This window comes from Dendrobates tinctorius, unplaced genomic scaffold (genome assembly GCF_039654945.1).
Source record: "Dendrobates tinctorius isolate UK_male_01 unplaced genomic scaffold, ASM3965494v1 ptg000098l, whole genome shotgun sequence".
NCBI classification, from domain to species: domain Eukaryota; kingdom Metazoa; phylum Chordata; class Amphibia; order Anura; family Dendrobatidae; genus Dendrobates; species Dendrobates tinctorius.
In genome coordinates, this window is record NW_027361766.1 from 24061239 (window position 1) to 24086462 (window position 25224).

Genomic DNA, 25224 nt, shown 5'->3' on the forward strand with positions numbered 1-25224 from the left:
TAAACTTCTGTGAAGCACTTGGGGGTTGAAGGTGCTCACCACACATCTATATAAGTACCCTGAGGGGTCTAGTTTCCAGAATGGTGTCACTTGTGGGGGATTTTCACTCTATAGGCACATCAGAGGCTCTCCTATCGCAACATGACGTCCGCCAATTGTTCCAGCAAATTTTGCATTCAAAAATTTTAATGGCGCTCCTACCCTTCCGAGCACTGCTGTGTGCCCAAACAAAGTTTTTTCCCCACATATGGGGTATCTGCATGTTCAGGAGATATTGCACAACAAATTTAGGATTAATTTTCTCCTGTTACCCTTGCGAAAGTAAAAAAAATTAGGTCTAAAGGAAAATTTTAGTGAAAGAAAGTTAAATGTTTATTTTTTCCTTCCACATTGCTTTAATTCTTGTGAAGCACCTGAAAGGTTAATAAACTTCTTGAATGTGGTTTTGCGCACCTAGAGGAGTGCAGTTTTTAGAATGGTGTCACTTTGGGTATTTTCTGTCACATAGGTCACCCAAAGTCAGTTCAAATGTGAGGCGTTTCCAAAAAAAATGGTTTTGTAATTTTGTTGGAAAATTGAGAAATCGCTGGTCAACTTTTAACCCTTCTAACTTCCTAAAAAAAAAAATTATATTTCAAATTTGTGCTGATGTAAAGTAGACATGTGAGAATTGTTATTTATTAACTATTTTGTGTGACAACTCTCTGATTTAAAGGCATAAAACAGTCTTTCGGGTGTAGAGGTTAAAAGAACTTAGGCTGGCTGTTGAAAGTCAAAAGTCGAGCATTGAAAAATACAAGAATACACTCAGAGGTCAGGAGTGTCATCTCTCAAGAGATAAAATAGAAAAGATTCGGAGTCAGGTGTCTAAAGCCCTGAGGGTCCCAACCATGTACCTTAGCAGCACAGTGTCCCTCATAGGTTCTCTGACTGCTTGCATGCCAACAGTCCTGTGGGAGACCAGCTAAACTTGAAGCAACACTGATTGACTAACCAGAAAAACAGGGCAAAATAACTACCGACTGGACACTACTCCTGTTGAAATTCCTATCCCACCCTACCCCCAAATATTTTCCTTTTCTATATTTTTCCCCTTCTCTCTAACTACTATCTTTATATTTAATTGAAAGTTTATACTCTGATGCGACTATTGTATTGGACTTACGAGTTTAAGTTTTTTCATAACCTAGCTATTGTCTGTTCTGTCATATAGCAAAATGCCACAAATAGCAACAAAAGAGATGCTAACAGTTGTTCGAAGCGTCCTGACGGAAATCTATGAAGCCAATGATACTTGTTCGTACTTGTCGCATATATTGTTATTCTTGTCTATGTTAAAACAATAAAAAGAAGCTTAAAACAAACAGTCCTGTGGGCCCAGTTCTATTCTAAGATCTTGCTGTTGGAAGTATTAGAAAATAAGATTTCCCTTAAAGAGCACTTGGATGGGAGGATGATGTCATCCCTGAGGCCAGTGCAGTCCCTCCATTGGTGGCTGAATGTATCTAATCTGTCCGGGGGGGGGGGTTCTCTGGGAAAATAAGGTTACACAGATGGTCACCACTGATGTGAGTCCCAAAGGGTGGGGGGCTCATCTAGAGGATATAATAGTCCAGGGGGTCTGGACAGGGAACAAGGTAGCACTTTCATCAAACTCAAAGGAGTTACTTGCAGTAGAGCTGGCAGTAAGGATACTCCTTGTTGCCCTACAGGGTCATCATGTCAGAATTCTCTCCGACAATCAGGTGTCAGTGGCCTAGCTACACCACAAGTGGAGAACCCAATCCAGACCCTTGATTGAGGTTAAAGATCACTTATTCCAACTAGCGAAGGGTCATATCCTTTCTTTTAGAGTCTACACATAAGAGGAGAAGAGATCAGGGCGCAATTTCTAAGCCGCAATCAACTAAGGCAAGGGGAGTGAGAGCTAAACCATTCCATCTTCGACCAAATAGCACAGATGTGGGGCCATCCGGACATAGATCTCTTTGCCACCAGACTGAACAGGAAGATGAAAAAATTTTGTCCTATGAATCTCAGAGAAGGTCTCAAGGGGGCAGAAGTCTTCATGATGCGATGGAATTTCAACCTGGCATACGCTAATCCCGTTAGTAGTAAGGAAGATCAGGGAAGACAGGGCAATGATTTTTTTGATTGCTCCCTTTTAGCCTGTGGGGAGTGCATTATACTGTATAGAGGCCTATGGGGAGTGCATTATACTATATTGAGGACTATCTGGTGCATTATACTATATGGAGGTTATCTAGGGGGCCATCATACAATGTTGGAGCCATCAAACAGTTTGTGGGCTACTAAGAGATCAGCATACTGTGTGGGTGATACTATACAATGAGGGGGCATTATAAATAACTAAGACTTTTCCTCAGCTGGAATCGGGTTGAGAAAAAAAAAATCACAGCATGCTGTAAGTGACCGCATTTATAGGAAGAGACTCGCCAATGCAAGTCAATGAGTGCGAGAAACAAAATGGACGGCACATGGACCATGAGTCTGCTGTCCGATTTTTAAGCACACATCTCAAAAGAAACCAGGAAATTGCATCAGCCAAGCACAGCAAGTTCACAGCTTGAACCCTGAGAATTGATGCAGATATATAATTTCACTCCTCCCCCCTACATATTATAAAACTGCACCCTTTAGTGCCTTTGATGTGGAGTTTATTGTTGAGCTTTTTAGAATTGATTAGCCTAATAAATAGATTAAAAAAAAATGTGTGGTACCCCTATTTTATGAAACCAACAAAGGTAAAGCACACAGCTGTGGGCTTATATTATTGGGATAGAAAGGTCCATAGTTATTGCGCCCTCCCCAGCCAAAAAATACAAGCCCACAGCCACCCAGAAGTGGAGTATCACATTATATGTGCCAATTCTGGCCATTCGTCTTCCCTCTTCCCCGTTGCTCTGATGTTTGCAAACGGGGTATTGGGGCTTGGGGTTGATATCAGCTGTGAATTGTCAAAAATCATTACTGGCATCAAGTCCTGTTGTTAGTAATGGAGTGATGTGTATCAGACTCCCCATTACTAACCCAGTTGCAAAAAAAAAAAAAACACATAAAAACACACCTTATTTGAATAAACACTCCCTCAAACTTTCTCTGGTTCACCAGTTTATAAAAAACAAACAAACAAGCAGATCCGACATAGTTTAGGGAATCTGATGTAGTCCATAAATGGAAACCTGAAATAAAACGAGACACTGTCACTCATTCACCAATATATTGGTTCCAAACTAGTCAGATGTAGTCAAGCGCTCCCCTCAATGTTCCCCATTTTTCTGTCAACATCTAGCGGCTCTGAAGAGCAGTGACGTCAGTAAAGATAACGATCATCGGAGTCGCCAAGTCACGCTGCTCTCTGTGAGATTCTGTGACTCTGAGCATTATTGTTACTGACTTAACCACTGTTCATAGCCGCCGGGTCTCGTGGAGCGTAATGTGAGCCAGGAGTGGCTGCTGCTAAAAGCCTATGGAGCCTCAGAACAAGTCTTCATAGGCTTTTAATGATGGAATTTGGGAACATTGTGGGAAGCGCTGGACTATATCGGACCTGTGTGGGACACTTAATTTCTAATTAATTGGTGAACGAGAAACAGTGTCTTTTTTTGTTTTCATTTTTTATGTTTTTCAAGTTTCCAATTGTGGACTATGTTGGACCTACTTGTCTTTATTTAAAATTTCTGGGTTAGCAATGGGAATATGTGATAAAATCTGGAAGAGATGAGGCAAAGTACCAGAACTGACGCATCTATGTGATGCGCCACTTCTTTGGCATCTGTGGGCTGGTATCTTAGGCTGGGACTGGCCCAGTAACCAGGGATCTTCCCAGCCATATAATATCAGCTCACAGCTGTCTGTTTTACCTTTGCTGATTTTTTTTATTTATTTGGTTAAACAAGCCTAAAAAACTGTGGAATAAAATCCACATGAAAGGCACTAAAGGGTCCAAGTTTATAATATGTAGGGGTTTATGGAGTTGTATATCTGCAGGATATCTATTTATCTATTATATATCTAATATCTTTCTATCATCTATCTATCTTTATATAAGTTTTTTTATAGTTTTGTAAACTATCTTTAATCCCTTTCCGACGTTGGGCGTAAATTTACGCCATAGTCGGACTCCCTCCCTTTGATGTGGGCTCCGGCGCTGAGCCGACATCTTTCCCGGGGCATGTCAGCTGTTTTGAAATAGAAATATATATATGTGTATACCTAAGAATCAAATATATGGTGCACTAATCTCATTATTTAACATTCCAAATTATACTGACAGAGAAATTTTGCTTAGTGCAAATGAGAGCACATATAGTAAGACAAAAAAGAATCCAATTTATTTAAAGGCAAAATTGACCCACCACACCCGACACGCGTTTCGCTATGAAAATGTTTCGTCCATAGCGAAACGCGCATTGGGTGTAGTGGGTCAATTTTTCCTTGAGGGCTGTATCCTTAAGGTAACAATACCACTTGTATACCTATGTTTATGTAATGTATTTAATGATGATTTCTGTTATATGTCATCATGGCTGACATTGTTATATGTGTCACTGGATCTTGGTATATAACTATATTTGTTTTGTGTGATGGGAGCACATTTTGCACATTATTATATTTATAGCAATTTTGCCTTTAAATGTAATGGATTCTTTTTTGTCTTACTACATGTGCTCTCATTTGCACTAAGCAAAATTTCTGTCAGTATAATTTGAAATGTTAAATAATGAGATTAGTGCACCATATATTTGATTCTGTTTGTGTATAATAGGATAAAACAACTATACTCTTAGGTATACATATATATTTCTATGTGTAGGAGGTCAATAATCCCAGACATACCCACACTCTTTTTCTGTACTTGTGGCAATTACACCATCTTTTTATTGATTTTATTGTACAGGGTAGGCCATCTATATGGATCCACCTAAATAAAATTGGTATGGTTGTTGATATCAACTTTCTGTTTGTGGCACATTAGTATATGGGAGGGGGAACCTTTTCAAGATGGGTGGTGACCATGGTGGCCATTTTGAAGTCAGACATTTTGTATCCAACTTTATTTTTCCAATGGGACGAGGGTCATGTGCCACATCAAACTTATTGAGAATTTTCACAAGAAAAACAAAAGAAAAACAATGGTGTGCTTGGTTCTTCTTTCATGACTTATTTGCAAGTTTATGACCACTTATAAATGTGTTCAAAGTGCTGCCCATTGTGTTGGATTGTCAATGCAACCCTCTTCTCCCACTCTTGACACACTGATAGCAACACTGCAGAAGAAATGCTAGCACAGGCTTCCAGTATCCGTTGTTTCAGAAGCTGCAAATCTCGTATCTTCACAGCATAGACAATTGCCTTTAGATGACCCCAAAGATAAAAATCAAAGGGGGTTAGATCGGGAGATCTTGGTGGCCATTCAACTGCCCACGACGACCAATCCACTATATCACCAACCATTCCCATTTTATTTAGGTGCATACATATAGGTGTATCCATATAAATGGCTCACCCTGTATTTTTCAATAAAGATTATGATTGTTACTTAACATATGGCCGTATGTAATGCTTTTCTTTTGGTATAATAGTTATTACCTGGACACAGCTGCTGCAAGGATCCCTATGCTAGTCTCAGAAGGAGGCATTGATGAATGTCCTGGAGGTTGGATTACAGTCAAGTTCAAAGTGATGGATCCTTTCTCAGTGGTACCGACTCTACAAGTGAGAAAACAAGGTTGTCTTTTTTACAAATTATCAAATAAAAATCACCCCATGCATAGATACCTCAAGCCATTCAGTAAATCAAAAGGTGATTTTTTAAAGCATCACAATGTTTTTAAAAATAAATCTTGCAATTTTCATACTGACCACTAGGGCCCTTTTAAGATTCATACTTCCTTTTATTTTAGGAAACAAAACACAGATATAGCCACAATGGTAAGACCCTGACGCTATCTTTTTGTATTGAAGCATTTAATGAGGCCTTTGGGAAGAGAAGGGGAGCAGGGTCAGCTGTGTAAGCATCTATTGTGATTGGTGGATCCTGTTTTATCGGCTGTGTATAAAGGCGTTACCTTTCATTGAAATCTTGCCACTGAGAATAATAAAATTCCTGAAAGAACAAGGAAGTTAGAATCTGAAAAAGCCCTTGTGGTTAGTGTGATAATTGCAAGAATAGTATATTTTTTTAAATTTAATAAAGATCATTACACGAAAAAGAAAAAACACAGAGTTTTTTTTAAATACATGTACAATATCGTAAAAACCTGATTTAAACAATAGGTAATTTTCTGATGATAGTTTCCCATTAAGTTCACCAATTTTAACCCCTTCATTTTGCATTTCTTTTTTTCGCTCCTCTTCTTCCCAGAGCCATAGCTTTTTTATTTTTCCATCAATATGGCCATGTGAGGGCTTGTTTTTTGTGGGGTGAGTTGTAATTTTGAACAACACCATGGATTTTACCATGTCGTGTACTCGAAAACAGGAAAAAAATTCCAAGTGCGGTGAAATTGCAAAAAAACGCAATTCCACAACTGTTTTTTGGATTTCTTTTTACCATGTTCACTAAATGTTAAAACTGACCTGCCATTATGATTCTCCAGGTCAGTACAAGTTCCTAGATACCAAATATGTATAGGTTGTTTTTTATTTAAATGGTGAAAGAAAAATCCAAAGTTTGTTTAAAAAAAAAAAAAAAAAAAAGCGTTATTTTCCAAGACTTGTAGCGTCTACACTTTTCGTGATCTCGGGTTGGGTGAGGGCTTATTTTTTGTGCACCGAGTTGCTGTTTTCATTTATACCATTTTGGTGTAGCTATGATGATTTGATCGCCCCTTATTGCATTTTAAAGCAATTTTGAGGCAAGAAAAAAAATTTAATTCTGGCGTTTGGACTTTTTTCACTACGCTGTTACCGATCAGATTAACTCTTTTTATAGCTTGATAGATCAGGCAATTCTAAATACGGCGATACCAAATATGTGCATTTTGAGGGGACGATTTAAACTTTTATATTTGTTTATTTTTTTATTATGTTTAAAAACTTTTTTTTAACTTTTTGCATGCTTCGATAGTCTCCATTGGAGACTAGAAGCTGCAGTTGTCTGATCGCCTCGGCTACAGAAAGGCGACGATCACATCGCCTGTATGTAGCAGAAATGCTCACTTGCTATGAGTACTGACCGATGGGCGGCGCGCATAGCAATCCGGCACTGACAACCACAGGGGTCTCCTGCAGACCCTGGGTTGTATTGCCAACTCATTGGCTACCCACGGTAAAGTGACATGGGCGCCGATGGGAGGGATTAGTGATGCGCTAATTAGTGATTGACAGCATCATTTAATGGGTTAACAGCCGCAGGTGGTTTATGATTCCATCTGTGGCTGTTAGGGACACATGTCAGCTGTTCAAAACAGCTGACATGTGCCTGGAAAGATGCGGGCTCAGAGACGGAGCCCACATCAAAGGGAGGGACACGACATGCGCTGTAAATGTACAGCACATGTCGTGAAGGCGTTAAAGGTATTGTCGTCTCAAGATGAGTCTTAAATAGTGCCATGTTCCCAATCCCCAGCTTCTCACTTTGCCGGGAGCAGTGCACCCCTAAAGATAGACAGTGCAGGCCAACCAGTGGTCCCAACTGTGTGCTCAATCATGCTGCTAGCAGAAACAGCTTTTCTGGTCAGCTTCAGAGCGGTGTGAGCAGTCTGGAAAGCATAGATATTGCTAATGCCACATTTTTTGCCTAGGTCACTGGTCATGCTGGGACTGCAGGGTGATTAATAAAGTAAGCAATGAACTGCATACCATAAAATTAAAAATCCCATTTTTTGAAGCACGTTACAATTTTACAGGTTAATTAACTTGAGACAACAAGGAGTATGGCTGCAATTGAGTGAATTAAATATTGGCAAAGCCGCTAGGCCAGACGGTATTCATCCACAGGTATTCAGGAAGTTGAACTTGAGACCACAGTATTTTTTCTTCCTAAATTATCTCGTAACAAGGTTGACGCCATAGGATTGCAGTGTCTTATGCAGTACTGATATTCAAGAATGTAAGAAGGCAGAGCAGTGTAAACAGTGTTAGATAAGTTGGATGACATCGGTGTTCAATATTTTTGAGGGCAAAGCACAGATTCAAGAAAGACAAGTTGTGTCTAACCAAGATGCTGTTTGACCATGAGGCATTGAGTGCAAATCTGGATGTTGGGCATCTGGATTTTGCAAAGGCATTTGATACGGTAGTACATGACAACCTTCTGCTGAACTTCCAGCACTTCAGACTAAACAAAAGTTTAAATGGCCAGGGGACCATGTGGCTCGGGTGACTTGTCTAGTTCAAAAGGCTGGTCCTCAGCAACTTTTCCCTATCTTGCATTCCTTGAGATACATGTCTCTCCATATGTGGTCCACAGACAGCTTTTGAGTATATGGCTTTGCTCTGAATTTCCAATTCAGAGTAAAACATACCTAGTTGGAATGACAAAGCAAATGACACAGCAAATGTCCTATTCATGGCTCCTGTGGTTACGGTAGCATGAATCAACTTCCCTTTAAGAAGGGGTTGTAAAATGGTGAACAATCCCTTTTTCTATGCGTCAATCTCGATTTCTCTGTGATTATAGCTCACCTCAACTTCTAATTCAAGTTAATGGGACTGAGCTGCAGTACCAGACACAGCCACTATCAAAAAAAATGATTGTGGTATTTTTATGTTCCTCCCCTAAGTTGCACTGGGAGCAAATATGCATAATAGAGCCATGTTCCTCCTGCTGATCTCACAGGTACACTAGCAGCACCCACAAGATCAATATGACAAAAACGATGTACAGTTTCATCCTGGGTTAGTAAGAAGTTTGTCATTGATTTTATTTGTTCAGGACTTGTTAACAATTTTTTTTAACGTGAACTGTTACTTTACTGCTTCTATTTGGCTGGTACAGGACTATGAGAATATTGGGATTGGAAGATGATAAACTAAGACAATTTTGTTCTACAACAATTAGTTAATATTTACTGGAAACTTATCAGTTTAAAATAAAGATTCTCCTTGAGATTTTATAATGTCAAAGTCCAGAAAGTTGCTTAAGAGCAAACTATAAGGACCAGATTCATTATTGCACTTGGGCCCTTTTCTCTCCATTTTTTGGTGTTTTTCTCCTTTTTTTCATTAGCAATTTTTTAATGTCTATTTTACATGTCAGCGCCAGCTTTTTTGATGTTCTCCATTGTGCAAGGGGTTTGCAGATGTTTTCGCTGCTTTGTCAATTGTGACTTTTTAAAGTCACTTTTTTTTTACAAATGTTAAAAAATTTGCGCAAATTTTGCAACATTTTAGAGGAACAGATGACTTTTTGCTGTAAAAAGGTAACACAAAAAATAAACAGCATTTTGGGTTTTCCACAAAATTCATGAACCACGTGCACCATTTTGAAGAATTTGGAGAAACAATAACTTCGGCCGGAGAAGCACCCAATAGGGTAAAAAAAAAATAGAGCATGAGCTTTTGTTTTATTTTACATTTGAGAAAGAGGCCAGTACAACGTTGAAACGCATAGTGGTTTAATAAAGAAGCTTTAAGGAATATTGCTGCAAGAGATGACTTTTTCAGCAACTGATTTTCAACGTGATTTGTTTCCTAGTCTGGAAATTAAAATTTTGAAGACTTTAGCACAAAAAAGTCAACAAATACCACAAGAAAAAAAGGTGACATAAAAACCCCACAAATAGTTAATTTGGCCCTTAATCTGCAAGTCTGTAAGCAATAGCAATCTCAGTAGTAACAATATTAAGGCCACGTTCAGACGAGCGGATGAAAATTTGTTCAATTTTCATCTAGAAAATGCGCACAATTTTTATCCGTGCTCTGTGTCCATGTTTTACATCCATGAGACATTCAGGTAGCATCCATTTTTATACATCAGCAGTAAACAAAATGTATATGCTCAAAGGAGACTTAATAGCTGTCTACAAATATCTCAAGGGCTGTCACATTGTAGAAGGATCATCTTTATTCTCATTTGCACAAGGAAAGACTAGAAGCAATGGAATGAAACTGAATGGGAGGAGACACAGATTAGATATTAGAAAAAACTTTTTGACAGTTAGAGTGATCAATGATTGGAACAGGCTGCCACGAGAAGTGGTGAGTTCTCCTTCAATGGAAGTCTTCAAACAGAGGCTGGACAGACATCTGTCTGGGATGGTTTAGTGAATCCTTTGAGCAGGGGGTTGGACCAGATGACCCAGGAGGTCCCTTCCAACTCTACCATTCTATGATTCTAAATACCATTTCCTCTGTTAATAACTTGTATCTGTAAAAATCAGATGCTATACAGATTATCCATATGGGATCCGATTTTATTTATTTTTGTCCCCCATAAGCTTGATGTACATTGGTTAGTGTGCGGTCAGTGTGGTATATGATTTTAACTTGGATTGCACACATCTGTACAATATGCTCATTGGAACGAGTCCTAAAAGAAAGTGACTTACAGAGCCACTGGCCTCTTCACTCCTTGAATTATTCCATCAAGGACTGCCAACCCTTCATCTATCACAAACAGCAATTTCACTCCACGAGACTGGAGTTTCTCCACAATTTTCATTGCTCCTTTGTGCCCGGACACCTGCAGAAAGACATTAGGAGCAGAAAATAAGAAAATCTGATCTATTTTGAATTCTTTGGTTTAGAAAGAGTTAAACTCTGTTAGAGGGTGATCGTAAGAGTCTTGCTGAATCGTGAAGTTTTTGGATTTTAATGTTGAACACTTCTTACCCTGCAGGTTTAAATAACAGATCAGATTTGATTCTACATTATTAACATGAGTATAATATAATCATCATAGACAATTCTTTCCATGATTTTATTAGATATATGATCTATTTATATATTTTCCTTGTAATGTTTTCATTTCCTGTTCTGTCCAGATGTCACCGTATCCCAGAATTCCAAGCGGAGGAAGTTCACAGACCGCCATATTGGGACACCCAAGTGATGGGTGTCTCAATATGGAAACTGCTGCTGGTACCAAGCTATTGTGCGGTACCACCAGCGGAACACTATCACACACTCTATATGCCGTACGAACCCCCCACACACTCATACACTCACAGTCACACTCTCACACACACACTCAGACTCACACACTCAGACTCACACTCTCAGACTCACACTCATAAACTCACACTCATAAACTCACACTCATAAACTCACACTCAAACTCACGCAGCCTCTTGCGCGGTACCACCAGCGGAACACCGTCGCACTCTGCCTGCGTGAATTCTGCGCAGGTGCAGTGAATCATTCGGCTGAACCAGCTGCAGATGAGCGACGTGTCTACAGGCAGAGGAAGCCAGTCACATTAAAGGGGTTTTCCCACGAACAAAAGTTAATTTTAAAAATTGTCTGTGTCTGACCGTGTACGGAGCATAACACATCTCCTGGGCAGGGGAGGAAGCAACAGACAATAATGACATTACAGCAGGGGATCACAGAGGATTCATTTTGTGAGGTAAAATATTTTACTGACTGTTTTTAAACAATATTTTACCTCACAAAATGTATCCTCTGCAATCTCCTGCTGTAATGTCAGTATTGTCTTTTGCTTCCTCCCCTGCCCAGGAGCTGTGGTATGTTCTGTACACGGTCAGACACGGGTGAGAGAGAAAGGGCACAGGGGGGAGACAGCTCAAACAGGACAGCACATGAGGGGAGAACACAGCACAGGAAGGAGAAAGACAGCAGACAAGGAGGATAGCACATGGGGTAGACAGGTCAAAGAAGAGAGCACAGACAGGAGAAGTCAGCACATGGGGAAAGAGAGTGGATAGGTGGGTAAGCACATGGTGGGAGAGATTCTCAAAGCATGACCCCATCGTGACATTACCGCCCTCCATCTAATTTTATCATAAGTGTGTTTTTTCTATCTTGAGTATATTGCAGGTGCCTCACCTATTAATTAGATTATTGAAATGTGTGTAGAGGTGTGGTTACCTGGAGATGGTTTTTTATATTCTGTTTTAGTTGCACTTTTGAAATCAGGTTATGATTAAGAAGCATCGCCTAGAAACACGTCTCCTCGGATAACCCATGTTAAGTGTGAACTTTTCCCTGATACTGGAGCGCCATCACTCACCAGGGCTGTGGGGTACTCGGTACCGGGCCGGATGATCATCTTAACGGGAGTTGTCTTGGCAGCAGTGACCCGGTCCGTGGCCCTGGGGCTCCATTACAAAAGGGGTTGTTTCAGTGTGCTTATGGTGGTGAAAGTTTATAAGTGATTCGTGACGCCACCTGTGGTGTTCGGCAATTGTTAAGCCGACGCTGCAGACGGATCCTCTGGGACAGATGGAGTAGGGCAGCAATGATGTTATAGCCCTCCACAGGCAGGGCTGTAGTCCCAGGGCAGTGTAGGTGAAGTGACACTTAGATGGTGTAGTGTCGAGCGCAGGAGGGATGTAGCGGTGTCGTACAGGCTGGCGCAGGAATAGGTGGAGGACACCAGGGCATGTAGTTCCAAAGCTTTACTCACAGTCTGTTGTGGTACAGGTGCCCGCATCCGTGCCGTGTCCTCTGGATCAGGAGCTCAGCCAACTTCCAGGCAAGATGAAGTACTCCTTTCCAACACTCCGCCAATATATGTGCCTGTTCTGAATGTCTCCCTCTTAGCGTCTTTAAGTGAAGTACTCACAGTACTGAGTTACACTGGAGTTCCTCCTGTCAGATGTTCCTATGAACTCTACTTGTACGGCAGACAGCTGTAGCCTACTTCAGGGACTCCCTCTACCTAGTCCCGGCTCACACACGTTGCTGTTGTGCCCCCAAGGCTGGTGTGGGAATAAAGTGGTCACTACTTCTATTCCTCCGGTGTCTGCTGCAGGACAATTAGTATCTGTACAACCTCGGGGGACCGGACCCCGGCCTTGCGCTTAGAACTTGGGAAAGGTTCTCCTCTAACCCTGGTCCTTGGTTCTCTTCTTCTCCTCATGTTCCGTACTAATCCTTTCCTTCTTATGGAGAGTCAGGCTTTCTCTCAATGTCCCGTTCCTGTGCCAGCGGACCCAGATCAATGAGGTCGGCTGCAGCACTTCCTTCATCCATCCCACTCAGGGGATCTCCTTTCACAGACTGACCTCGTCAGACTCCTGTGACTAACTGACTCAATCCTATCCTCTTCCCACTCTTTTAGTGCAAACTAACTCCACCCGCCTCCCAGTACGCTTCGTGTTCCAAGCAGGGAGCCACCAAAGGGTGCTTTGCTACACTACTATGTTGTGTGGGATGCAGGTGTTGGAGTGTGGTCAGGTGTCCCCACCTTACCTGGAGAGTGGGGTGCCACACCTCAGGAGGAGGTGCAGTACCTCTGTGGCGACTGAACCCTCAGGGGCGCCACAATACTATGTTTTAAAGCATGAAATAAAGCCTGGGATTTTACCTGAAATGCTGGATCCATTTTCTCTTTTTTCTATATGGCTGAGCTTTGTGTGTCAGATCGAGCCTGCAAATCCCTTATATTTTCTGCAGCAGCAAAATGGAATACCTTACATTTTTCACCTGGCACTTACCTCCTCATCATGTCCTAGTCCAATATAGAATGACCGTTTGGGTTTGTAGCCTCTTTTCAGCAGTAAATCAAGGGCATGAAGAACTCCCTGGTGAATACAGAAAACAGATCAAAATTACTTAGTCAGATTGATGACCAACATATGGAGCTCCAGAGTTCAGCTGTAATTCAGAAGGCATCACGCTTTCCAGAGCACTCCACTAATGAGGCCTTATAGTAATGATAAGGCTACTTTGACTAGTCTACCACTCAATAAAAGGCACATCACAAACTGCTTACATTTTGTGAAACATTAGTTAATAGCGTCTCAGACCTGCAAAACAAGACTGTCTGAAGATTTCATTTTCCGGCATGAATGAAGCATAATGTAATTATGCCAATAGTATTACAACATTAAAGCAAGGTGTTGGAAACATAGTTTTTGGGAACGTTTTTCACCTGCAGGAACAGGACGACTATTTATGATTGATGAAAAGATAAAATATAGCAGCAGGACAAATCTGCAAAATTATTCCCTATCACCAGGATAGAGGTTAACTTCTCAATTGCTGGTGGTCCGACAGCTGGGACCCACACCAATCCCAGGAACTGAGCCTGTGTGAAGCATTCATTCTTTTGAAGGTGCTGAAGACCAAGTGAACACAGCTCTTGGCTATAGACAGCACAGTGGCTCTGTGTTTTGTGTGAGTTTCTTCTTGGTTCTCCAGTTTCATCCCCTACTCCAAAAACATACTGAAAGGGGATTTATACTGTTGTAAGGGGGTGAAGTACAGGAAGAGCCGGGGGAGGGTTGCCTCCTCTGCTTCGTGCCCGGAACCATTGAGCAGGGCAGTAGGTTCCTCGGGGGACAGAAAAGGGGCCAGGTACAGGAAGAGAACAGGACAGAGAGTGGGAAAAGTGTGCGCACTTTCCTCAGAGCAGCCAGGGCAGCAGACGGGAGAGGACACTGACGCAGACCGGGAGGGAGACAGAGCTCCCGTTCACAGAGTAAAGACCGAGGCACCGCGCATAGAGACTGCAGACTGTGAGTACGTGAGGCCGGGCACTGCAGTGTCAGCAAAGGTGCGTCCTGATCCCTGTGGAAAGACTGAGACCTGCGCGGAGGCCTGTGATGAGACTGTGTCCTGTATTGAGACTGAGCCCTACGCAGAGACTGTGACCTGTCTAGAGGTACTGACCCGTGTGTGAAGTGCCGGTTATCACTGTGACAGTGCAGTGCCTCTGTTCCCTGAGAATAGACTTCGCTGTAAGGCTGGAGAGAAGGACTCAGAGCAGCGGAACCTCATTTTACCTCGTATTCCTCTGACTCCCGCATTAACCCCTCAGACCCCGGCTGGGTACTGTTAAAGACACAAAGTACAAAAGGACTACAGACGACAAGCGCTGCTGGTGATTCAGCGCCAACATGGAAGAAGCTCGACCCTTCAATCAAGACCCCCTCTTCAGACTGATAAGTGCCTTCATAGGAAAACCCCCTTATAAGATTGTTTATCCCTGTTTATTCCTTTTTTGACTGTCTTCATTACTTGTTCTCATTATACCAATACTGCACTGTTATGTTTGCCAGTATCAATCCCTGTTAATAAACCTCCCCTTAACTGTTGGTCCGTCTGTTCCGTGGTGACATACTCAGCACCTGCACATTATTACACTGTGATCCCCAGTGGGAAAAGTGATGATGGCGTCTGTAAGACACTGTGGAATATGATAGCACTATAAAAACAAAGCATAATGATAATAATATATTCCATTAAGAATGAATGGAGTGGCAAAGCGCATCAGGTTCTTAGGTTCAATGGAGGTTTCCCGGGTCAGACAATGGAGAATGCTACCTTCATAGACAGCGACCTGTAACTGCCATTCTTCACATATTTGGGGGGGGGCATAGATGGCTCTTTTGTCTTTTCATATAGAAATAATATGTAAGCAGCTAAACACAGACAAGTGTGTATGTGACCAAATGGGTGGAGACGGCACAGAAGACATCCAGGGCTGCATGTTGCCCATGGAATGCAGATTGTGCTCACCTGACCTACAGGGAGGAATTGAAGAAAATCTAGCATCAAATAAAGACTTGTTGTGACTATAATCGCTTGGACCCCACCAATCGCCAAACTAGTAGACTTGTATTTCCCATTCTCACCTGGCCACAAAACTGTGGCTAAGAAGTGATGAGAGGAGCAGGTGCTTGCACCTTGTGCTGATCTTCTGTTAATCATATTTTGAGGTTATAGGTTGATGCAATAACATTTCTTGATCTAATGATTAAAACTGACCTTTGAAGTATACTGACAGACATAGTGGTTAAGGTCATGGCCTGCTTGCGAGAAAATCCAGTGAAAATGAAATAATGATTGATAGATCCACTAAAATAATCATTTCTCAAGTTCAGTAAATTAGCAGCATGCAGGTTAAGGTTAATGTTTTTCGTTTGCTTATAGTCCAAAGAGTTATAATTGTAGTATTACAATATCAATGTATCAGTGTTTTTAGACTCACAATCACACAGCTTTTGTCATCCAGTGTTCCTCTTCCATATATGTAGCCATCACGTTCTTCTCCAGAGAAAGGTGGAAGATCCCAACCTTCAGGAGGGGCTGGTACAACATCCAAGTGAGCAAGGATCATGTACGGCTGTAGATTTTGGTTGGAACCTTGTACCGCAAAAAGGTGGCTGTATTCTGCCACCACTTCATGCTTAATAATACTTGAGGAGAACACTCTTGGAAAAACTGATTTGGAAAAAAAGAAAAATGACATTTAAATAAAGAAAATCTGAAGCATAAAAGGTAGCCGCATGTATTCGTTATACATTATATGAGTTTTACAAGTAGGTCACACTAAAGACACACTACATCAGCCATACGTTGAGCCTAATTTTACTCAAAACATGGCATAGACCTTCCAGGCCCAAAAGCCATTAATTATACTGTTGGATAATCAGACCGATAACAACCCAATGTCTGTAGGCTGCCCCTGCATCTTTTTCTAGACACAGTGTCACTCTGGACCAGTAGCTTGGTAAGCTATAGCAATGTGTCCCCTTTAAGTGTGTGTCTCCGTGTTGTAAATTCTGTAGTCTTTAGGAGTAGCTTGGTGTTCAGATAATTAAAAAACTGCATTGGAGCAGAATTTAGGCTTCACATCATGGGAGATATTGGGATTGGTGGCTTAGCAATCGCAAGTTGCACCCATGATAGCAGCATTCGAGTGCCAGATGAAGAAGTTTGCATTGCGTTGGTCTAGCTACTATAAGGAGCTGAAGTGGCCACCGCACCTGGGTAGTGCAGATCTTTTGTTTATTTCTATCTGTAGCATTTATACACTGCTCAAAAAAAGAGAACACTAAAGTACCACATCCTATATATATATGTGTATTTACATATGTTAGCTATAGGCCAAGTTCACACAACTGTATTTTCAGTCCGAGTGCTGTCCATGACCAAACTGACACCACAGGGACAACATTATGATCAATGTTATTTATTTAGGCTGGTCAGATGAGCACTTATTTCTTTTCACGACCAAATTTGCATGTGAAAAAAAAAAATCACAGCATACACTAGTTTCTTCCATATGTTGAATGAGACATGTTTATCCAAGCTCATGGTTGCACAAAAAAAAAAAAAATCAGGTCCTATAAAGATCAACCTCAGAACATCTGATTTTTATAGTTATATTGTAATTTTTTAACATTGGAACCTGTATTTAGTCTTCAATTTTAATAGTGTCTGATGTATGAAAATGCCAAGTGAAGTTTGAACAATTTATTATATGTTTGTGTGAAATTAGCCTTAGGGCACATTCACAGTCTGATTTTTCCACATACAAGAAAAATGGACCAATTATTCTCATCAAACTTTGACCAGCACTTGATCAGAGTGTAGTTCGAGTGTCATCCATTTTTCATATACGTGGAGAAATTAAAAAAAAAAAAGATTCTCTTTCTTCTCCACTGTCATAGACTTGCATCGCCGATTTTGATCCCTAGATCAGAATTGGACATGTCTCCAATATTTTCCAAGGAACTCTTGGTCCGAGGAAATGGTTGGACACATGCAGAGTCCCATAAAATAACTAATGTACGAGTGCTATCCGCAGAAACCACGGACAGCGCACATACACAAAAATCGGAGTGTGGGAGAGCCCCTTGCACACTGTATACTTGGTGTCTGCAGTGCAGTTCCTACCCCTGAAGACACCAATCATGTTGTGTGTTGTAATATGTAAGTAGTGTAAGGTATACAGTAGCATAATAAAAGTTTGGGCACCACTGGTCAAAATTACTGCTATTGTGAACATTTAAACAACTCAAAGATGAAATTGTCATGATCTCAGTGCGGGTTTGACTCGCATACGTGGGGTTAATGTCTGGAACCAGTGCTGATGACTGGCATTTCTGGGGTTAAAGGTTGTGATCCCAGTGCAGGCTTACCTGCACACCTGGTGCTTTGATTTTGGCCTCTCCCTGGCTCTGGGAGAGGCTTCTTATAGCCTCAGGACGCTCCCATCCCCGTCAGTTATACTTTCGCCCTTGGCATTGTGTGGTGACCCCTGAGTGTGTTTGTGCTGTGTTCTGGTTGCTTGATTCTCTGTGTATGACTGGGTCTGTTCTCTGGATATTGCTTTGGATTTTGCTTAGTACCTTCTATGTCTGTTTGGTTTTGACTTCTGCTTGGCCCTGACTATCCATTCTGTCTCATCCCTGGTACTTTACTGATATCTCTGTGTATGTTCTCCATTTTGCCTGACTCTGAGTATTTCTGTATAGTGTCCTGCCATCTCTGAAAGCAGGAAGCTAAACCCCGCCCCCTTGCAGTCACATGACCGTAGGTCCTGTGACTGCTTGCTAAACTTCAGCGTCCACAGGTCCTGTGTATCTGTACTTTCCGGCTGTACCTGACCCCGGGCCCCCCTACAGTGCGGGTGAGTCCCTGCTCAGCGGAGGCTGCACGCCGGCGCTGACAGGATCCTGACAGAAATGATCTCTAAAAGTCCTAACGTTAAAGATGACATTTCCTTTTAAGCAAAAATAACCTATATATATTGTATTTTTTTTATTTTAAAAACTACAAAAAGGAAAATGGGCTGATACAAAAGTTTAGGCAACCTTGGAGAGTTGTATGCTCAAACAACTTTGAGCAAGGTTTCAGACCTTAAAGGGAATCTGTCACCCTTTTTTGCCCTATCAGCTTCCTGCATTGACTTCAGGGGCTTGCTTATCTACAGCATTCTGTAATGCTGTAGATAAGCCCCCAGATGTAACCTGAAAGATAAGAAAAACACGTTAGATTATACTCACCGGAGGGGGCGGGCCGGTCCGATGGGTGTAGCAGGCCGGTCCGGCTCCTCCCATCTTCATACGATGCCATCCTCTGCTTCCCTTCCTGTAGTCGCTCCGGCGCAGGCGCACTGCTCTGCCCTGTTGAGGGCAAAGCAGAGTCCTGCAGTGCAGGGTTAGGGTTGGAAAGAGGGTTAGGGTTGGAAAGAGGGCTAGGGTTAGGGTTAGAACTAGGGTAAGGTTTGGAATTAGGGTTAGGGATGGAATTAGGGTTAGGGGTGTGTTGGGGTTGGGATTAGGGTTAGGGATGTGTTGGGGTTAGGGCTGTGGTTAGGGGTGTGTTGGGGTTAGGGTTGGAGTTAGAATTGAGGGGTTTCCACTGTTTAGGCACATCAGGGGGTCTCCAAACGCGACATAGTGCAACCATTGATACCAGCGAATTTTGAGTTCAAAAAGTCAAACGGTGCTCCCTCCCTTCCAAGCCCCGATGTGTGCCCAAACAGTGGTTTACCCCAACATATGGGGTATCAGCGTACTCAGGAAAAATTGCACAACAACTTTGGTGGTCTAATTTCTCCTGTTACCCTTGGGAAAATAAAAAATTGGGTGCTAAATGATTTTTTTGAAAAAAAATGATTTTTTTATTTTCACGTCTCTGTGTTATAAACGTCTGTGAAGCACTTGGGTGTTCAAAGTGCTCACCAGACATCTAGGTAAGTTCCTTGGAAGGTCTAGTTTCCAAAATGGGGTCACTTGTGGGGGGTTTAGGCACATCAGGGGCTCTGCAAACGTAACGACGACCGCAGACCTTTCCATCAAAGTCTGCATTTCAAAACATCACTACTTCCATTCTCAGCCCTTACATGCGCCCAAACAATGGTTCCCGCCCACATATGGGGTACCAGCGTACTCAGGACAAACTGGACAACAACTTTTGGGGTCCAATTTCTCCTGTTACCCTTGTGAAAATAAAAATTTGCGAGCTAAAATAATCATTTTTTGAGGAAAAAAATGATTTTTTATTTTCACAGCTTTGCGTTATAAACTTCTGTGAAGCACTTGGGGGTTCAAAGTGCTCACCACACATCTAGATAAGTTCCTTGGGGGGTCTAATTTCCAAAATGGGGTCACTTGTGGGGGGTTCCACAGTTTAGGCACACCAGAGGCTCTGCAAATGTAACATGACGTCCGCAGACCATTCCATCAAAGACAGCATTTCATAATGTCACTGTCATGATCCAGCGTGGATCTGACAGTTTAAATGGATAAGTGAACTTTTTTTTCCTTTGGCTAGGTGCCAAAGTGATGTGATTGCCCCCGGTGGCCATTAGAATTATTACACGTGGTGTCGTTCATTCTACGTTGCCCCGGTGGTGGTGAGTGGTAGTGCACTTTAGTTTCTTTGGTTTAGTGCACGTAATAATTCAGGTGTGAGGCTCTATAAAAGAGAGCCAGGTGTGTTCAATGACTGTTGGTGATATTGTGTTCGTTATTAAGGAAGCAAGCCTGGGTGAGGAAGGAGCTGAACATGAGTCCTGCGCAGCCCAGCCAGAGGGGATGAGTGGCAGCTATGTGGTCTGCAAGAAGGGCTGGCATGGCGTGGTGGAGTCACAGTTTATGGTGTCGGCAGGAAGTGCTTGCATGGCTTGGTGGAGTGGCGGCTATGGAGAGAGTTGCACTTAGCATGCGGGACTTGGTTGCTGAGAGCTGGACTCAAGCATGCTTGACTTTTTGGGCAGGAGCTGAACTTATCTTTGGGACTCTGTTACTGGGCTTCTGCAACTGGTGGTGGACTCTGCTCCAAGGCTGCACTATGGTGAAGGATCCAGTTATGGTGATGGATCCGGGTGGAGGAGAAGATGCACACAGGTGGTGGGCTCTGTTGCTAGGAGCGTACGCAACAGAGCAAAGCTAAGTGGTGTTTCCCCTGTATTGTCATTTTCCCTCATGTGTGTTTAGTGCAGTGGTGGGATTAGTTTCCACACCGACCAATTCCCTAGTGAGGGACTAGGTTCAGGGCGAGCTAGGGTTTTTAGGTTCCTGTGCGTCGCCCGGTGCGGAACCGGCATAGGAAACGTTAGGAGTGCAGGGACACTGGCTCAGGGGAGTACAGGAGGTCTCCACTTCCCCATTCCCTATTGCAGGGCCCACCATTGTTAACGTTACCCAGGTTCCCCTTTATTATTTAAATTCACCTTACTGGAGGCGGGGTTTCCAGACTACTGTATGTATAACGTGTAATAACTAAATTCGCCTGTTGGAGGCGGCGTATCCAGCTGCATGTTTTATTATTTAAATTCGCCCCAATGGAGGCGCTGTATCCAGGGTCACGGGTGTCTTATGGGTTCGCCTTGCGGTACTCGCTGCGTCCAGACACACGTGACCGTGACGTTATCACCAACCCAACTTTTTTTTTTCTGGTGAGCCTTGGCCCTGTGGAGACCGCTGAGTAATTGCTGCCGGGCCTCACTGAAGTGAGTGGGGAGCGGCAAGGTGTGTTAGAGCCGCTGCAGCAGCAGTTATCAGGGCCTGGGGCCTCTGCTCAGGCAACCAGGAAATCAAAATGGCGGCTTTGGCAAATTGCGGGTCTGGCAAAAGCCCCCTTGAGTTGCTGCTGGGGAGCGGGACTTGTTCATACAGGTGGACGTAACCAGACAGGTGGGTGGAGTTGGTGATCCCCATGGTGCTGTCTGGGGTTCCCAGAGGTGAAAGGGTACGTCCCTGCAGTGAGCAGACTGGTGATAGTCCGCGGGGCTCACGCCAAATCTTCAATACCACCGAAGAAGCCGCCCCCTCCTGGTCGTGTGGAGGAAGGCGACCAGCGAGTGTATTTTTCCTCCATATTCCTGCGGCTCTGGCAAAGTGCCCCCTAGAGTCGCTGCTGGGGAGCGGGACTTGTTCATACAGGCGGACGTCCCCAGACAGGTGGGTGGAGTTGGTGATCCCCATGGTGCTGTCTGGGGTTCCCCGAGGTGAAGGGGTACGTCCCTGTAGTGAGCAGACTGGTGTGTAGACCGCGGGGCTGACGCCAAATCTTCAAATACCACCGAAGTCGCCCCTCCTGGTCGTGTGGAGGCGACAAGCGAGTGTATATTTCCTCCATATCCCAGTCCCTTCACCTCCAGGTGTGAGCAGCAGGTGTGCTACGGGGGAGTAGGGACAAATCTCACCCCTCGCCATTAACCAACCCTGGGAGGCGCAGACCTCATGGTGAAAGGGTTGGAGGGTGGTGTCCCTTGGTGAATAGCGGGGGTGTGAGTGTTGTGACAGTGGAGGGACGCCTCTGTTGTCGAGTCCAGAATGAGTTCACCAAATTTATGACTAACGAATGTGTGCAATAAACGTTCAGGTCCGGACCTGTGTGTGAACGAGCGTCTATGGGTGGCCACCAAAAAAAAAAAACATCAGTGGAAATGTGTTGCGAAGTGTTACCTGCGCATACTAAACATACACATACATAAACTCGTTCCCCAGGTCTTCGCTGTGGAGATGAGTGGTGCCTCCAGAACACATATTGCCAATACCAGCGGTGCGTTTGTCATTAACCTGAAGTGTCAGGTAGTGGTGGGGTGAACTCAGGATCTGAGCGTCCCCGCTGTTGGTGTTTCCCTAATGCGGAGTGGTCTTGAGGGTCCAGAGGCCCCTCATTAAGGAGGGGGTACTGTCATGATCCAGCGTGGATCTGACAGTTTAAATGGATAAGTGAACTTTTTTTTCCTTTGGCTAGGTGCCAAAGTGATTGCCCCCTGTGGATGGATCCGGGTGGAGGAGAAGATGCACACAGGTGGTGGGCTCTGTTGCTAGGAGCGTACGCAACAGAGCAAAGCTAAGTGGTGTTTCCCCTGTATTGTCATTTTCCCTCATGTGTGTTTAGTGCAGTGGTGGGATTAGTTTCCGCACCGACCAATTCCCTAGTGAGGGACTAGGTTCAGGGCGAGCTAGGGTTTTTAGGTTCCTATGCGTCGCCCGGTGCGGAACCGGCATAGGGAACGTTAGGAGTGCAGGGACACTGGCTCAGGGGAGTACAGGAGGTCTCCACTTCCCCATTCCCTATTGCAGGACCCACCATTGTTAATGTTACCCAGGTTCCCCTTTATTATTTAAATTCGCCTTACTGGAGGCGGGGTTTCCAGACTACTTTACATATATGTGTAATATCTAAATTCGCCAGTTGGAGGCGGTGTATCCAGTTGCACGTCCTATTATTTAAATTCGCCCAACTGGAGGCGGTGTATCCAGGGTCACGTGTGTCATATGGGTTCGCCTTGTGGTACTCGCTGCGTCCAGACACACGTGACTGTGACAGTCACTACTTCCCTTCCGAGCCACGAAGTGTGCCCAAACAGTGGTCCCCACCCACATATGGGGTATCAGCGTACTCAGGACAAACTAGACAACAACTTTTGGGGTCCAATTTATCCTGTTACCCTTGTGAAAAAAAAATTGAGCTAAAAATCTTTTTTTCTTGAGGAAAAAAAAGATTTTTTATTTTCACAGCTCTGCGTTATAAACTGCTGTGAAGCACTTGGGGGTTCAAGGTCCTCGCCATACATCTAGATAAGTTCCTTGGGGGGTCTAGTTTCCAAAATGGGGTCACTTGTGGGGGGTTTCCACAGTTTAGGTACAGTGGGGAAAAAAAGTATTTAGTCAGTCAGCAATAGTGCAAGTTCCACCACTTAAAAAGATGAGAGGCGTCTGTAATTTACATCATAGGTAGACCTCAACTATGGGAGACAAACTGAGAAAAAAAAATCCAGAAAATCACATTGTCTGTTTTTTTTTCATTTTATTTGCATATTATGGTGGAAAATAAGTATTTGGTCAGAAACAAGCAATCAAGATTTCTGGCTCTCACAGACCTGTAACTTCTTCTTTAAGAGTCTCCTCTTTCCTCCACTCATTACCTGTAGTAATGGCACCTGTTTAAACTTGTTATCAGTATAAAAAGACACCTGTGCACACCCTCAAACAGTCTGACTCCAAACTCCACTATGGTGAAGACCAAAGAGCTGTCAAAGGACACCAGAAACAAAATTGTAGCCCTGCACCAGGCTGGGAAGACTGAATCTGCAATAGCCAACCAGCTTGGAGTGAAGAAATCAACTGTGGGAGCAATAATTAGAAAATGGAAGACATACAAGACCACTGATAATCTCCCTCGATCTGGTGCTCCGCGCAAAATCCCACCCCGTGGGGTCAGAATGATCACAAGAACGGTGAGCAAAAATCCCAGAACCACGCGGGGGGACCTAGTGAATGAACTGCAGAGAGCTGGGACCAATGTAACAAGGCCTACCATAAGTAACACACTACGCCACCATGGACTCAGATCCTGCAGTGCCAGACGTGTCCCACTGCTTAAGCCTGTACATGTCCGGGCCCGTCTGAAGTTTGCTAGAGAGCATTTGGATGATCCAGAGGAGTTTTGGGAGAATGTCCTATGGTCTGATGAAACCAAACTGGAACTGTTTGGTAGAAACACAACTTGTCGTGTTTGGAGGAAAAAGAATACTGAATTGCATCCATCAAACACCATACCTACTGTAAAGCATGGTGGTGGAAACATCATGCTTTGGGGCTGTTTCTCTGCAAAGGGGCCAGGACGACTGATCCGGGTACATGAAAGAATGAATGGGGCCATGTATCGTGAGATTTTGAGTGCAAACCTCCTTCCATCAGCAAGGGCATTGAAGATGAAACGTGGCTGGGTCTTTCAACATGACAATGATCCAAAGCACACCACCAGGGCAATGAAGGAGTGGCTTTGTAAGAAGCATATCAAGGTCCTGGAGTGGCCTAGCCAGTCTCCAGATCTCAACCCTATAGAAAACCTTTGGAGGGAGTTGAAAGTCCGTGTTGCCAAGCGAAAAGCCAAAAACATCACTGCTCTAGAGGAGATCTGCATGGAGGAATGGGCCAACATACCAACAACAGTGTGTGGCAACCTTGTGAAGACTTACAGAAAACGTTTGACCTCTGTCATTGCCAACAAAGGATATATCACAAAGTATTGAGATGAAATTTTGTTTCTGACCAAATACTTATTTTCCACCATAATATGCAAATAAAATGAAAAAAAACCAGACAATGTGATTTTCTGGATTTTTTTTTCTCAGTTTGTCTCCCATAGTTGAGGTCTACCTATGATGTAAATTACAGACGACTCTCTTCTTTTTAAGTGGTGGAACTTGCACTATTGCTGACTGACTAAATACTTTTTTTCCCCACTGTACATCAGGGGCTCTGCAAATGTAACATGACGCCCGCAGACCATTCCATCAAAATCAGCATTTCATAATGTCACTACTTCCCTTCCGAGCCCTGACGTGTGCCCAAACAGTGGTCCCCACCCACA

At 43.3% G+C, this 25224-nt stretch overlaps 1 protein-coding gene across 1 annotated transcript in view; it reads right to left on the minus strand.

The window, feature by feature from the left end:
- Positions 1-25224, minus strand: part of PM20D1 (peptidase M20 domain containing 1) — a 146857-nt gene that overhangs the window by 61014 nt on the left and 60619 nt on the right. The window contains exons 3-6 of the mRNA XM_073587233.1: positions 16088-16320; positions 13590-13676; positions 10518-10651; positions 5614-5733 (exon numbers count right to left, since the gene is read on the minus strand). Of these exons, the coding sequence (XP_073443334.1) occupies positions 5614-5733; positions 10518-10651; positions 13590-13676; positions 16088-16320 (574 nt within the window). The remainder of the gene's footprint in view (positions 1-5613; positions 5734-10517; positions 10652-13589; positions 13677-16087; positions 16321-25224) is intronic.